This window comes from Cheilinus undulatus, linkage group 2, assembly GCF_018320785.1.
Source record: "Cheilinus undulatus linkage group 2, ASM1832078v1, whole genome shotgun sequence".
Taxonomy (NCBI): domain Eukaryota; kingdom Metazoa; phylum Chordata; class Actinopteri; order Labriformes; family Labridae; genus Cheilinus; species Cheilinus undulatus.
Genome location: NC_054866.1, coordinates 53,096,500 through 53,114,039, shown reverse-complemented (window position 1 = coordinate 53,114,039; position 17,540 = coordinate 53,096,500). Strand labels below are relative to the sequence as shown.

Below are 17,540 nucleotides of genomic sequence, written 5' to 3'. Positions count from 1 at the left end.
TTGATTGTTGAAACACATCTCAAAAAAGTGGGGACAGGGCAATTAAAGGCTTGAAAAGTAAGTGGCACTAATGAAAACAGCTGGAGGAGCATTTTGCAACTAATTAGGAGAACTAGCAACAGGTCAGTAAACATGACTGGGTATAAAAGGAGCATTTTAGAGAAGCAGAGTCCTTCAGAAGGAAATATGGGCAGAGGTTCTGTGAAAAACTGGGTCTAAAATTGTGGAACAATTTCAGAAAAATAATAAATTAATATCATTAAAAGATTCAGAGAATCTGAAGAATTCTCTGAGCAAGGGAAAATGCAGAAGGGACCCTCAGGGGCCACTGCATTAAAAACAGGCATGATTCTGGACTGAAATCCCTGCATGGGCTCAGGAACACATCCAGAAATCATTGTCTGTCAACACAGTTGGCTGTGCCATCCACAAATGACAGTTAAATCTGCATAATGCAAAAAGAGGCCTTATTTGAACAGGATCCAGAAACACCACACATCTTCTCTGATGAGTCAAAATTTGAAATTTGTTCTGGAAACCACCAATGCCGTGTCCTGTGGACCAAAGAGGAGAGGGAGCATCCAGCTTGTTCTCCTGGCTCAGTTCTAAAGCCTGCATCTCTGATGGTATGGGGTTGCATTAGGGCCTATGGCATGGACAGCTCTAACATCTGAAAGGAACTATCAATGCTGAAAAGCAGAGAGAGGTTTTAGGGCAACATATGCTCCCATACAGACATCTCTGTCAGCTAAACCACATATCACATCCATCACAACAGCATGACTTCACAGGAGAAGAGTCCGGGTCCTGAACTGGACTGTCTGCAGTCCAGACCTTTCACCAACAGAAAACATTTGAAGCATCAGAAAAGGAAAAATCCAGCACAGAAGACCCAGCTCAAATCCTACATCAGACAAGAATGGGACAACATTCCTCTCCCATCAGATGATCTTCTCACTTCCCAGACGTTTACAGACTGTTGTTAAAAGAAAAGGAGATAATATACAATGGTAAACATGGTCCTGTCCCTATCCCTTTTTTGAGATGTCAGATGTCTCAGTGTCAACATCTGGTGTGTTGTTGATGTTCTATTGTGAATAAGATATGGATTTATGAGATCTGACAATCATGACTTCTGTTTTCATTTACGTTTTACACAGCGTCCCAACTTCTTTGTGATGGGATTGTAGATTTCCTCCAGGTGCATGATGGGAAATAGTCTCAAAAGGAATAGTAGTAGTCTTGTACAGAGAGAGACTCAGTCTCTGTACGTTTGTGGCTGAGATGCTGGCGTTGACTCGTCTGCTGTCCGACCCCTGCAGCAGCAGAGAGTCATCGCTAACCACTGATGATTCAACGCTCACACAGAGTTCACCATCGCTGCAACGACCTCCCTCAGAGGAGACTGGTATCAGCTGTAGATACTGGATCAGGGCATCCCTGATGAACAAAATCTGGATTAACACTGTATAAAATATCTTTGTTATTAATGACAAAAGTCCTGCCCTTTCTGCAGAGTTTTCAGATTCTTTCTGTGTGTTGGAAGGACACGTGTCTCTACTCTGTCACTTTTTAAACACACGCCTCTACCTGGTTACCATGGTTACACTGAGACATAATGACAGGGCCAGCCGTAGCCCAGGCAGCCAGGTGAACTGTGATCTGATTGGTCGGACGTGTTAACTGTTTTTGTGTCCTTTAATTTGATGAGAGTGGATTATAGAGGAGCAGCTGCTGTTAGAATTTAAACTGCTGGATGATCACAAAGCTGAGAGGCGTCACAACACAACAGAAATGGAGTGAGGTTTGAAAGTAAACAAACAAAATACCTTTTCCTGTTTACCCAGAGAAATTCTGTCAACTGCACCAAAAACCAATGAGGCATGGAGACAGAACATTTTTCAATCCAGTTTTCAGAAAGAATGCAATAAAAACACGAATCCTCTCACTGCACTGATGCAATAATCCAGTGATACTCAACATGTGGCTCTTTTGTCTTAATTTTTTGATCATCTTTGCAACTTCTTTTTGACACTTTTGTCTAAATAAGGTACTTTTTGCCATTAAATACCACTTGTTCCCTATTTTCTTGCCCATTTCTGCCACTGTTGACAGCTTTTTGCCCATTTTAGTTACTTTTCACTCATTTTTTTGCCATGATTTTGCCACCTTTTGACCATTTTTTGCCACCTGTAACTCATTTTTTCTCACTTCTCACCCATTGTTGCTACTTTTTGACCATTTTTCAACTTTTTCTCCCCATTTTTGCCCCTCTTCACCCATTTTTGCTGCTTTTGGACCACTCTAACTTATTTTTATTGCTACTTCAAGCCGTTTTTGCCGCTTTTCACTGCTTAAATTGGGGCTCTTGTAAAGGTATATTCCATCAATTTGGCTCTTTGGTTGAGCAGGGTTGAGTAACACTACAATAATCAGTTAGTGGGATGGGGTCTGAAACTGGCACAGACTTTAACTTGAAGTTTAACACTTGTTGGTGCTTTAGCGCAGTGGTTCTTAACCTTTTAATCCCACGACCCCCAAAATAAAGGTGCCAGAGACCGGGGACCCCCACAGTTCCTGAAGGGAGATGAACATGGAAAAATGGGAGGGCTTTCTGGGACCCAGCCAAACTGGGGTCCCATGGATGTCAAGAAAATCTTGGTCCATTATAAAGTTAGCTAGATGTCTATATCCATATTTTAGACTTAACCTGAATAATAACCACTTTTAACATAGTAACATATCTTTTTTATAGTCATTTGTGCACTAGTATATAGGCATCTTAAAAATGTAAATCCCTTTTCTTAAAATCCAAAAAAAAAAAAAAAAAAAAGTGTCCAAAATGGTGGTGGGAAAGGTGGTATATTCAAAAGTATTCTCCATTTTTTACGGCATCTGGCGACCCTCTCTCTTCATGTTTCGTGACCCCCAGTGGGGTCCCAACCCCCAGGTTGAGAACCACTGCTTTAGCTTATGGATTTGTAGGTTTCTGTGTCATTTTTTCCTCTTTATCTTTGTTTCTTTTTAACACATTCCTGTAATTACATTGCATTTGTCCGTATCACAGCATTGTAACATGTTACTGCTGCTAACGGAGCAATCACATGACTGTTACGGTAAAATAATCTTGTTACTGGCGTTACGGTACATCCTCCAACTGTTTAAAACAGGAGCACAGAGAAAGGTGAACCACCCACTGATTCAGGAACCTGACACATCAACTCTAGTCCACAAGGAGAGAGTAAAGTGGGAGTAAAGTTTGACCAGAGCAAGCTTGGACCTTGGGTGACTTTCAGTGGTCTTTAAAGATTTAATCCACACCAGTAACTGCTGAACTGTTGAACATCTTTTTATCCATTTTTAAATCCATGTTTCAATCCTTTCTGACGCTGGTGGCTAATGTCATATTGTTTTATCACATGGGTTGCGTCAACCAATGGCAGACTTCTCTGTCGTTGTGTCATGCTTTACAAAACTGCATGTCTTAACTCTCAGAGTTATTCAGGAGTTGGCCAGAGAAACAGAGAGTCTGTGATGTGGCCCTCTGTGTCTCTGCAGACAGGAAGTGTTTTAATGGCATAGATTTAGCCTATTCAAAGAAGCACAGGGAATTTAAATATGTGAATATATTGAAGACATTTAGTCATGATGTTCTTTTGATGAAATGCTGGGTTACTTTTACTCCAAATGGAACGGGACACACACCTTCCAAAAAAGTTCAACTTTCTTATTGTTGAGTCATGAACTCTGACCTTTACTGAATCAGTGAGGCCTGCAGGTCTTTAGATGTTGTTCTAAATTCTTCTGGGACCCTCTGGATGAGTTGTCCAAGTGTTCTTGGAGTCATGTTGATAGGCCGGCCACTCCTGGGAAAGTTCACCACTGTTCACAGTTTTCCCCATTTGTGGATAATGGCTCTGACTGTAATTTCTGGAGTCCCAGAGCCTTGGAAATTTCTTTGTAAGCCTTTCAGACTGATAGATGTCAGTGACTTTCTCATCTGTTCTTGAATTTCTTTAGATGGTTCCATGATGTTTTGGGGATCTCTTAGCCTACTTCACTTTGTCAGACAGGTTCTATTTAAGGGATTTCTGGATTCAACAGGTGAACTCAGTTTTCCATAAAATGTGGTTAATCACAGTTAACCAGGCCAGGTAGGTTTGGATGGTGTTTTTCCCTTAATCATTGAAACCATCATCTAAAAACTGACCTTTGTATTTTCTCAGCTTATATTTGAGTTTTATAAAAATCAGTTTGAATGGTCTGAATCATTTAAGAGTAACAGATATGCAAAAAATAAGAAATCAGTAATGGGGCAGATACTTCTTCATGACACTGTCATCCACAGCATATCTGGTCAATTTCAAAATAAAGCGCTAAGATGAGACTGCAGAACATTTATCTCGGCATTGAATCAAACTGACATGAAACAGGAAGCAATTAAACCACAAATCATCTTTGGACAGGTTGAATAACATGCTGTCAGTAGGGTGTTTTCTTCATTCTTGTATAAAGTTGTGATAAAGCTGCTCTGGGCCACAAGGGCTCCATGGTAGTCCCTATAAAAACAGCGATGCACACAGATGTAGATCCTGTGGAAGGTGAATGTCCACCTGGGGATGAATAAAGTCTGATTCTGCATTTTAAAAAAGAAATAATTAGTGCATGTTGTTTGTTAAAGTCTCTCTTGTCAGTTTTGGTAACTCAGTAAAATCCCAGGTGTTGAAGTTGATCTCTCGCTGTGCTCAGCTCTGTTTTACTGTTTACAGCTGTTGTAGATCTGCGTTGAGTCACTGCTGATGCTACGCTTCCTGCTGCTTCACCGTAACTCAGACAGGCGACGGCTTTATCGTTCAGGAGCAGATAGAAAGTCACTTCCTCTCCCGGGTCTCAGGCCTCAGAAAACACCGAGTGGATGATGTGAAGCGTTGGTATCAGAGCTGCTGAAACTTTATCTGTTGAATCAGAGCGATGACTAAAATCTGCAGCTATCAGACGTTTTTTCTCTGTGGTTTACACAGACGGTCAGAGAGGGCAGACGACAGGGCACTGAACACACACTTAATGCCTCAAGTATTTTCCATCGCAGACATTTAATATTTCTCAGGCTCTTTATAGAAAACCTCTGATTCACTGAGAAGAACTCTCTCTCCTCTTATCACTAGTCCTCTTTTCAGCAAATTTTCCTCCCCTCAACTTTGCTGTCATTCCCTTAAGTTTGTCATCTTAATTCTTACATGCTATGCAACATTAATTTAACCCTGTCTGAAGTGCATATGTCTAATTTTTCATCCTCCTTTAAAAGTGCAACTGGATGGGATTTTTTCTTCCTATTAATTTATCTTTGAATGACCTAAAGTGGGTCAGATTGTTGGTAACGCTTGCAACTGTCCAAACTGTGCCGTTGCAGCTCAGATCAAGCCGTCTGATGACGTTTCCCATGATTTAGTTCTGCAAGTTGCAATCAGATGTTTTCAGGGTGCTGCAAGCAGATAAATGTGGAAAAGGAATTGGAAGTGGTGCTTTGGAAAGGCTAGAAAAATATTTGTTCAAGGAAGAATAGTTTGTTAGATAAAATCAAGCTGTGAATTTTAAAAATGATTACATCAAAACTTAGCACAAAAATTAAGGACATTTGTTTTTGGTACATGATTTCATCGGGATTATACTGAGATTATTTCGCAGGGGTTAGCGCTGTTGCCTCACAGCAACGAGGTTGCTGGATCGCTTCCTGGCCAGGGCGGGGAGAGTTTGCATGTTCTCCTGTGCATGCATGGGTTCTCTCCAGGTACTCCGGATTCCTCCGCCCCACCACAGACATGCTCATTAGCTTAATTGTTGACTCTAAATCAGTGTAACTCAACTCTGCTCAACCAAAGAGCCAAATTGTTGGAAAGCCACAAATTTAGACATAAAAGGGCCACAAATCATTACAAAAGAGCCACATGAGTCACACATTGAGTATCACTGATTTAACACCACACCTTAAGCCTATTAGTGTGTAAAAAGCATTTTGTTAGCATGTATTCATGCTGCAGCACCCTAAACCATAATGACTGACATTACAGCTATTAGCATTAGCATCTGGGTTTAACATCCATGTGTTTGCAGAGTTGCAGGATTCTTTTCCTCCACAGGATGCCAAGCTATGACGTGATGCCGTCTCCATCTATTGTTTCAGACATTGGTATCTATTTTCATACCTTAGAGAAGAAGACGTGGGCGCTGACAGAGCGAGCGGACTGAGTGACCCTGAGTCAGAAATTGAAAACAGTTGTGGAGCAGTGTGTTGTTTCTGTGAGTGTTGTGTTTGTTAAAGCCGTTCCCACGACACCGTGTGACCTCCGTCCCTCTCTCTCTCTTTCTCTCCGGCTCTATAAATGGTTCGTCTGGTGGCATTTTTGGGATCAGACTTAAAAAGGACAGAAAGATGGAGAAAGAGAGGGAGAGAAAAACGACAAGAAAGACTAGAGGAGGGAAGTATTCAGAGGAAAAATGTCTTTTTTTTAGATAGCAAGGGAATTTAACAACCAAAAAAATCTTTATTTGAAGAATAAATCATAAAGGTTTATTTCTCATTACAGCCATAGAGTCAGGGTTAGAGTTATCCTAGCTTCAACTTCAGCAGTGGGGGTTACAGCTAATCAAAGACTTGGTAATCTGTTAACCCATTAACAAATACAATAAGTGTGACTAATCTGTCAGTTCCACATGCTCTGACCAATAGCATGCTTCCTCAGGCTTCTACGGTTGATGTCCTGTTCACATTATTCCATGATTTTTCTCTTCTACTTTGGAAAGAACTTCAGGAAATTAAATTCCACAAAGAATTTGTGATTTCATATAAAACCCTGTGGTTTTCAACCTCAAAATCAATCTTTTCTTCACCCATGGTGTTGTGCAAGGTTGCCAGGTCTGATCTGGATTTCTCTAGTCTGATTAAATTGATCACACACAACAACAACAACAGCAGGAAACGCTGAATTAGAGGTTCAATTACTAGGTCATTTTCTATGATGCACTTGATATTGATGGATAGATTACTGTTGTATGGCTCTGTGGTGCAATGGACAGTGTGTTGGACTTCTAGGCTCCAGAGAAATTTAAAGGATGTGGATGTGGTGTCCCACCAGAGTCAGCTGTAAAGGGTGTCTTTAGATGTAAAGTTTTGCTAACAGCAAGAATGTTGTTGGTTTGCTTTCCTGTACAGAGTTTGCATGCATGGGTTCTTTCTGGGTACTTTGGTTCCTCCCACCACGTTAGCTTAACTGCCTGCACCTGGAAAGTGATTGAGTGCATGAGGCTGCAAGGGCTCGAAGTGGTAGGAATGGGACAGCCCTTTGCTTTTCGTTGACAGTCGGCATCTTGCAGAGCTAAAAACAATGATTAAAACAAGCGTGCCTCATCTTTAGACCTGTTTTCTCAGTGGATGAAGGCTGTTTTATATGATATACTTACAGGAAAAATACTTATTGTTTGCAACATCCACCCCTTATTGCACCTTCCATGTTTTTTGTTCACAATTTCGCTCTTTTCGCGTCACTTTTACAGGGTTTGCTAGTGGGCATCACCCAGGAATCCCTGTCATACGTCACAATGCAATGCACTAAGTCTGCAGATATACCCACTCACAGAAAGGGTGCATGAAGGGCTGCCACAGATCCCTCACACACTTTATGATTTGACATTGGGAAAGCCCTGAGCCCTCACTTATTTAGCCATAGTCCGGTCCAGGATGTACCCTCCTCTTATCCAAAGACAGCTGGGATAGGCTCCAGCCCCCCGCCAACCCCAGTGGGATCAGCATAGAAAATGGATGGATTGTTGGACTCCTAAAACTACAATGAGGGCTTCCAAAGGTTGAAAGTTTTGGAAGGTTTTTTTCCCACCAGAGACGTTGTACTGTATGTTTTGGAAACTCAGTAGTTGTTCTTTAAGAGTGGATTGTCGATTGAATCTGCATGATATCAGTTTGTAATCATCAGTAAAGCTAAACAGATGTTAGATGACTGTTGATTCTGTTAAAGTACAGTTGATTCAGCCCATTTTGCTCTCCTCCACAGACAGCTGTACAGAGTATAACCAATATAATACAACCAATGCAAACTGAAACACAAGGGGAAGAGACCCTAATGACAACACTGATGATACCTACATTTCTCACAGGTTAATTTTGCAGAATCTGTAGTGTTTTAGCCAAATACACACCTATGTATACCAAAACCCTCTTATCATTATGTGTCAATTTTATTTATTTATTTATTGCATTTATTTGCAAGAAGAGGAGATTCATCAGTTGAAATATTGATCAAACATTTAAAGTGACCCACTTTCGCAGGAAAACAGGGTAAAATAAAAGGTATCAGTGCATATCAAATAAGGACTTCGTGACTTTTGCCACCATTTTTTTCAGACACCTGGTCGCGACCCACTGAAAACTGCTCCATGACCCACTTTTGGGTCCCGACCCACCAGTTGAGAACCACTGCTTTAGAGCTATTGAGTGTTTTAAAACTATGTTTTGCATAATAAGACTGTATTTTAAGTTATTTTGCAAAAAAAAAAATGCCATTGTCATCATTGGTAATTTTTACAAATATAATCTAGATTACAATATAATTATTGATTTACGAAATTCCTATTGGTTGCCAATTATACAGGCTACTTATGAAAAATAAACAAAAATGATTAATGCATAATCATTTGGAATGCAGTATAATGACAACATTAGAATTATTATTACACTAAAAGACCCAATAAAATGTTGTATTTTAAGTAAAATATAAATGTTTTAATACATGTTTCACTACAGTAACACTGTTGAAATTTGTATTGAAAAATAACAATTTTAACATAACCAAATACTCTATTTCAGCAAACTTTAACCAAGAAAACAGCACATTATCCCACCTTTTTTTCATCTTCTTTTCCACATTTAAAAAGAAAAATATTCTTGATTATGTCAAACGGGTACCAATAACACAGTAACACATATTTCCGTGTTGTGATGCTGAACAAAACAAATGGACTCAAACCCAAGACTCGAAAACACTGAGGTAACGTCTGTTTAGTCACTCCAAGGTCGGTAAACAAAAATCCACAGATCACTAGGCAGAGGTATCCAAAAACGCAGGAAAAGACAAGGTCAATAAACCAGAGGAACTGGTCAAAAACTAACTGGGAACACGAGGAGATTGCTGGAACACTGACACAAAGGATGGGACGATTTGGCAGTGAAGGAAAGGACGGGGGACTAAGACTGAATCCCAATCCTCCCCTTAACCCTCAGTCTTAACCCTCGGTCTCAAAAAATGCGTTCCTGCGAAGTGTGAGGGCTGTCCCAATTCTCTCAAGAGTTGAGTTGAGGGGCGAGTTTGAGGGCTTTATCTCCCTCACTTTTGAGATGTTCCTGGAGCTCCCTTGGTATTGAGGGTTATCACTTAAAGAAAGATGGCGGTGAGTGCAGGGAAGAAATTGAGCTACAAATGTAAATGTCTTTGTTAATAGAGATCTAAAAATTACAAAAAACCACTCAAGTATCTAAATTCAATGTTGTTTTATGGATTATTTGCCTTTTTGTTGCGTAACATTGACTTTTATTTTTACGATCTTAAGCAGGTAATCGTGCCGTAGCGGACAAGCCTATGAGCTACAACTGGTATTTGATGTTAGCTAATGGCCGTGTTATACGGTGACTTTCAGCTGAATATGTATGTGGTTGTGGTATTTATACATGTTATAGAGTGGTGCAGGAATGAGTCCTAAAAGGCGGAAGTGAGTTAGCATTTTAGCACTTCAGGAGAGTTTAACGTTTTATCCTACGACATAAAATACATCTGAAACGTGCCCCACCTTTAAATTGTGTCTTTTCATGTCTTAATAAAGGCGGTTTCTAAAAGATAGCTAACAAAGACTACATACATCATCATCCGAAATGCAGCAACTGAGCCGTTCAGTTGTACCTGCATGTGATGACGTTGAATTCATTCGACCGTGTTGTAGTTCAATATAGCATGACGTTAGCTTTTTACTTTCGACAGTTAGATTAACGAACCAGATATGATGCTTATATTATCAGTTTATGAAGATTATCTTTATGAACAAAACCTGTAAGTTTTATAAACTTTTATTGGACACAGAGCTTATTTTCAGCAATAATCCAAAAACCCATTGAAAAATCCCATAGGCTCGATGACGAGGGAACCCATGCTACACGAACTTCCGGGTTGCCTACAAAATTACGTCATGACTGCACCACTCTATTTGGTTGAATATCAACACGTTGCTGTTTTTCTTCTTCCTCTGAAGTGACAGACTACGCAGTTTTGGCACATTACTGCCATCTACAGACTGAAATCGTAACTGCTATTAAGGGGTGTCCCATTTCTAAGTCATGGGATGGTCCTTACACTTGGTTTTGAGGGGCGAGTTAAGACTGAGGGTTGAGCTTGAGGCTAAGATTGAGGGTTAAAGGGAGAATTGGGATTCAGCCTTAATACACTGGGGGCAGAGAGACAATTAAACACAGATGAAACACATGAGGTAATCATGGACTCAGGGGACAGGTAGGGATGTGCAGGAAGGAGCAGTCTGAAAACAGACACAAGGTTAGTATACAAAACAAAACAAGAAAACACAAGACAGGAAACATGAGGGACAAGAAAATGAGAATATACCCAAATTAACTGGTAGATATGACACACGTCTGGGAAGATTTTGGGATTAAGTGGGTTAATGCCACCTCTCAGACTGAAAACAACAAATATTCAGTTTTCCCTTAAATCAACACTCCAACAAAGGGGGCGGGGCCTCAACAGCATTTTTTTTCAACCCTGGGAATATGCCCAGAGACCAGCAGTTTTCAGGCCCTTGGGTCATTCACTACACAACCAGGAGCTCGTGGCAGCCCGACTACCCGCTTGGGCAGAACCCAAGGCCAAGCTTACTCTCCACATCCACCCCTCACTCCACCCTAAAGGTTATTTTTTTAACAGATACTTCTCCAATGCCACTGGTAGTATGTGAGGACATCCAGAGGGGTTATGTCAATCTTCCTTCCCACTCAGTGGGCTTACTCGCCACATCTATGCCTAACTGCTGCCTTTTTAGCTCAAACATGCCTGAAAGTTCTGTAACCAGTAATGTTCTAATGATTACCTTCTTAAGGTACTACCCTAAGACCAGTTATAGTACAGATGTGAGGGACATAACGTTGACTTTGACAGATGAAAATGATGTTTACAGCCAGATAAAAGATGATGACAGCAGGAGAAGAGGAGACGTAAAGAGATGAATAGTGATAAAAGGTCAAACTGACACCAGATTCGGGGAATAAACATGTTAATACAGCTCTTTATGTCAGGAACAGTCGGTGTTCTTCAGTAAATCAGATATCATGATGTGACTGCAGTATCACGATGTTATCTTTAACAGGAGCTTTCTTTCATGCATCGTGAGTCATCTGTGTTTCTCACCCTCATTACTGGTATATTTAGAATTAGAGCCATGCTGGGATTCTATTTTTCTGGTTTCTTCCATGTCTCTTCCATGTCTCCGTGTTGCTGACATGATCTCAATGACCGAGCCGTGGAGGTCTCAGATGAACTCCGCTGACTCACTTCTCAAACCTCACAGAGTGTTTGTGTGTTCAGCTCCATATCTGGGAGGTGAGCTAATATCGGAGTCTTCAGGGTCTAATTTTAGATTTGTGTGCCTTTGCAACACTGAGTGCACGCACTTTCTCTCACAGTCCAGATGTTTCCTTCAGAGCAGGTCCACGGAGACCAGAGCCGAAACTGTGACGCCAAAAACACACCAAGAAGAGAACAAGATGGAGGAACCAGAGCAGAGGATTTGACTAAACACTGCTTTAAAGCCACCTTAGCAGGAATATGGTCAAATATGGGCCGAGGAAATCTAGATGATGAGCATTATTGTCACTAATAACAGCTGAAAGATGGGCACAGATAGACGCTGTATGCCTCTGGGAGTGGGCATGAACTTCACAGGCATGAGAATGGAGGAAAGTTAGTCAATAGAAAGCTCTGGATCAGTGTTACTCAGCTCTGCTCAACCAAAGAGCCAAACTGTTGAAAAATACCTTTACAAGATCCACAATCTAAGTGGTGAAAAGTGACAAAAACGACTTGAAGAAGCAATAAAAATAAAGTGGCAAAAATAGTCAAAAAGCAGCAAAAATGCATTTAAAAAAAGGGGGTGAAAAGGGGGGGGGGAGTGAGAAAATTGTCAGAAAGTTGCAAAAATGGATGAGAAATGACAAAAAAAATGAGTTACAGGTGGCAAAAAGGTAAAAAAGTGGTAAAATAATGGCAAAATAATGAGTGAAAAATTACCAAAAGGGGCAAAAAGCGGTCAAGAGTGGCAGAAATTGACAAAAAATGAAACAAGTGTTATTTAATGGCAAAAGATAGCTTAAATTGGCAAAAAAAAAAAATGGTGAAAAATTGTGAAAGATGGCAAAAATGGGGAAAAAAATGGTAAGAAGAAGAGGCAAAAATTTGGGAGAAAAAGGAAACAAGTGGTATTTAATGGTAAAGGTAGCTTATGTAACAAAAAGTGGTTAAAAAAAAATGGTGAAAAAAAGTGTCAAAAAGAAGCTGCAAAATGGCCCCAAAAGGACAAAACTAGGTATTTAGTGGCAAAAGGTTATCACAGCTTCACTCCTCTTCTCACCTGCTGTTTTCAGTACTTTTTCATTCACACTGCCTCTGCTCCACTCTGCCAGCCGGCTACGCCCACCTCATCAGCCAGCTCTACTCACCTGTGCTCTCAGCTGCCTCTCATGCTCAATCAAGCCAGTTTTAAGCCTCTTCTGCTCATTCAGACTCTGCCAGATTGTTCTTAGCCCTCATGCAAGACTTTCAGGCACTCTCCATAGGATTGACTACCCAGTACCAACCCTGCCTGCCTCTGACCTCTGAACTTCGTCTCTGTTCAGGAAAAACACCTAAGCCTTCTGTCCCTGACCTCGAGTTTTTGCCTCTGTGGATTTGATTCTGTCTGCTCAGCTCCTGGACTCCTCAGCGTGGGTGTCACAGCTCTGCTCAGAAACAGTGAGTGTGTTCACCTCCTGCTGGATCTTCTGGCTCTGACGTATCTTCTCTCTCTCCCCGGCTGGGCAGTTCATTAGGAAGTGATTGTTTATTGTTGACCTGTTTGGTTCAGGTGCAGTTTGAGCTGAGATCTTTAAAGGACATTACGTCTAATTCTCAATCTCTAGTGTGTTGCTACTGGGTACTAAAACCACCAGCTACAAAGGTAGCTTAAATGGGTGAAAATGGCAAAAAAAAAAAAAAAAGTTTCAATTTTTAAAGGTTTTCTGGGAGAATAGTATTTAAAATTAAGACACAAAAGAGCCACAAATCCTCACACATTGAGTATCACTGCTCTAGGTGGAACTGTACGCTGCAGTTATCATCAGTTTATCTACATACACTGGCTGTGATCGCTACAAACTAAAATTACCAACCTTGCAAAGTGGAGAAATTCACCAGAGTCCCTGTCAGTCATCAGGCAAAGTTCCAATCTGCAGCATTTGTGCCAGTCCTGAAGACAGGTCGGGACAATCAGTGTTGTTAGAAGAGAGTGCGGTTGGCGGTAGTTATGAGCTATGAGCTGTCTTCTCTGGACCAAAGCTCATTTAAAATGAGAGGCAAAATGGAAAACTGTTCTGTGGTCACATGAATCTAAATGTGTCCTGAGGACTAAAGAGGAGAGGGAGCATCCAGCTTGTTCTCCTGGCTCAGTTCTAAAGCCTGCATCTCTGATGGTATGGGGTCATATTAGTGCCTATGGCGCGGGCAGCTCTAACATCTGGAAAGGAACTATCAATGCTGAAAGGTAGAGAGAGGTTTTAGAGCAACATATGCTAACATCCAGACAATGTCTCTTTCTGCTAAACCACATACCACATCCATCACAACAGCATGGCTTCACAGGAGAAGAGTGCAGGTCCTGAACTGGTTTCTCTGCAGTCCAGAGCATTCACCAATAGAAAAGGCTCTGTCCCTACTTTTTTTAGATGTCCTGCTGCCATCAGATCTAATTATTTATCATGAAATGGTAAAATGTCTCAGTTTCAACATCTGATATGCTCTATTGTAAATAAAATATGGTTTTATGAGATTTGATTATTGGTGACTTTTCTTTTGTATTTTTCACAGTGCCCCAACTTTTTTGGAATTGGGGTTGTACTTAATGTAAAGACATCTACAGCTGCAATCAGTGTCGTCGTAAATTTTTTCACATTTACACCTCTAACTAGAGGCATGGTGTGTTTACATTTTAGTGTAATAGACCAAGGTTTATGGTTTAAGTTTCATTCAAATAGGGCCGTTTCCTGGAAACAGACCGTATATGTGAGTGTTTTCTGACTGCACTCCTCCAGGCTTTAGATTTTCATGTCTGCTGACATTTTTGCATTAGCTTTTAATACTCTTAATGTGTCACTGCTTTCAGGACCCAAAATCTGCTCAAATTGTTGCTTTTTTTTATCCCACAGTTTGACCAGTTGGCACAGCCATGAACAGTGGCAATCTTTGGCCTGTTGCTCATCTGTGCATAAATTCCTTCCCCTGTCTGGACTTCTCTCTTTATCTGCTCATTTTGTGTCACACTTTGATTCATGTTCTTACCCCAGGATAAGCTGAACGATTTCTGATCATGAGTCGTTGAGGAGAGACGAGTGGAGAACAGAGCGACTCCTGATCAGCCCACACTGATCTCTGCTGCCACCTGCCGGTCTAAACTTGATTTTGTCGTGTCAGAACCTGATTAAAGGTATTTTTGAGGAAGCTGTGGTTTAAGATTTAACACTGTACATTTCTAACTGACATTTATGTGAATAAGTTTACAGAACAGTCTCTGGTATTGTTGCTGTCTAATGGCACAAATCAAACTTCCTCCTTAGTTTAAGGTGTGAACTGAAAACAGTCAGCCTGATGTGAGAATAGAGACAGAATTTACTGTATGGTGGCAGATCCTTATGGGTAGAAAAATCCTTTAAACTACACTCAACTAATCTCCCAAACAAACAAAACAAATAACACTTTTTATAATACTAGTAAGGATGAATGCACTAATATCTGGTTTAATGCAAATCCAGGTTTGACAATCACAAACACACCAGTCTGTTACTATATTCAACAAAATTGAAGTTTTTTTTAATTTTGCACATAAATTATAAAGTTCTTATACAACACAGTTAAAAGTCACAATAACCTATCAGTTCATAAATAACTAACATCTATGAGAAGTAAATACATTTTACAGGAAGATCAGAAACAAACGTTTGGAAACATAAATATAAAAACATTACAAATGTGTTTATGATTTCTACTCTTGAAGCTGCAATATTAAAATTCACAGCTCTAAAATGTCTGTCATTATTTAAAATAATATTTTGTCCACTAAAAACACTTACAGGACACCATAGGGGGAACGTTGTTTAATTTGTCCACTTACAGGACACCGTAGAGGGCACGTTGTTTAATTTGTCCACTTACAGGACACCGTAGAGGGCACGTTGTTTAGTTTGTCCACTTACAGGACACTGTAGAGGGCACATTGATTAGTTTGTCCACCTACTGGACACCATAGAGGGCACTCTATTTAGTTTGTCGGCTTACAGGACACCGTAGAGGGCACTTTGTTTAGTTTGTCCTCCTACAGGACACCGTAGAGGGCACTTTGTTCAGTTTGTCCTCCTACAGGACACCGTAGAGGGCACTTTGTTTAGTTTGTCGGCTTACAGGACACCGTAGAGGGCACTTTGTTTAGTTTGTCCACTTTCAGGACAACATTACATTGCCCGGAATGTGACTTTTGTGCATGTGTACTTCATTGTGGTGATAAAAAAAAAAAAATAATGTCAGCCCTTATTTTAAATGGGGTTTAAAGCTGAGCTGTATGGTCAGGTGTTGACTTGGTGTCATTTCATGCCACATTTCAGCGTGGCTGTTGGTCATGAACAGGTCTTAGAAAGCTCAAAGTTGACCAGCGAAGTTTTGTAGGTTGTAAGTCCACAAACCTTCTGATAACTTAAACAGGCTCTACTGCAACGTGAGCCCTCAACAGAGAAGGAAAACAAAATCCAGACAGGAGTCTGTTGGAAGTTTAAAGTGCAACATCTTAAAAGCATGCAAAAGTGGGAAATTCAGACTGGTTTATCCAACATGTTGTGAGTCATCATGAGTGTTGGAGTCTGTTAGCATGGAGCTAAAGCATGCTTGGCTTCATGGTCGAGAGTGAAGTCTTCCTGTTCAGCACGATGGAGCTCATCTTCCAGTCGCTGCTCCTCCTCTCGGTGTTCTTTCCAAGCGTTGGATCTGGATCGGTGCTGAACACCCTCCTCAGGCTCAGCTTGGCCCTGAAGGCTTTGCAGAAGATGAAGTAGATGAGCGGATCCAGGCAGACGTTAAAGACAGACACCATAATGGTCAGCTCCTTCAGGTAGAAGAAGGTCTGACCCCACAAGCACTTCCTCTTCAGAAACGCGTATGGTAGGCGGACCAGGTGGTACGGGACGAAGCAGACACAGAAGACACTGACCAGCACCAACATGTTCCTGCGGGATTTGGCAAGCTTCTTAGAGCTGGAGGACGCTGGCTGCCTCTGCTGAGCTTCTGACAGCCTGCGGGAGGTGCTGTAGTAGAAGAAGACGAGGGAGCCAAGGACGACGACGAAGATGGCGGCAGAGAAGATGTGGATGACTTTATAAAAAAGGCTGAGCTGTTTGCTGTGAAGGTCGTCACAGGTCAGTGTGTTGGCGTCAGACTGCAGTGATCCCTGGGTGAGAACAGAAACAGTGGCGTAGGAGGTTGTCATAGCCAGGAGGACCACCCAGGTTAGCACAGAGATGATGTGGGCAGCTCGTACCGTCTGCAGGATGTGAGTTCCTAGAGGATGGACGATCTTCAGATACCTGTGGACAGAAAAGGAAGAGGAAGCAGAAATCACAAACATATCTCAATGAGATCTTTGATAGGGAGAAATTCAACAAACCAAATAAAAAAACCATGAGTTTGTTCTAGCAGCATGCTCAGAAGCAGTCAGCCTCTCCTGCTGCCCATGTCACTATGCTCTCCATAAAGATTTTTAAATCATTCAGGAACACATCTGCATTTTTAAATGCACATTTCAAAGCCAGAGAGGAAATTAGAAGGGAAAAACAAAAACAGATCTCCTAAAAACCAAAAGAAACATTAAATTTTAAATACATAAGTACCACACAGCATGAGCGGAGTGGTAAAAGCACAAAAATACGTATATTTATCTTAGCTGTCTATCAGTCAGCTTTGACAGTTGAGATTCAAATGAAGAAATCTTAAGTACCGAGATACAAAAGTGAAGCTTCAAAGGCAGAAAGGTGTGATTTCTAGACCCCAAACATTCATTTAAAAAGAAGAATTTAATTTCAAAGACAGTCAATGGAAATGGAGCACTGAAAAAAAAAAACAGTACAAAACGGCACATGCCATCTGTTTGAAATGCAACAATTCCTTTTTCCAGTAAAATTTTAA

At 40.9% G+C, this 17,540-nt stretch overlaps 1 protein-coding gene across 1 annotated transcript in view; it reads right to left on the bottom strand.

The window, feature by feature from the left end:
* Positions 1 to 16,236: 16,236 nt before the first annotated feature.
* LOC121517239 (P2Y purinoceptor 14-like) overlaps positions 16,237 to 17,540 on the bottom strand; it is a 10,778-nt gene continuing 9,474 nt past the window's right edge. The window contains exon 3 of the mRNA XM_041798857.1: positions 16,237 to 16,942. Coding sequence (XP_041654791.1) covers positions 16,237 to 16,942 — 706 coding nt within the window. The remainder of the gene's footprint in view (positions 16,943 to 17,540) is intronic.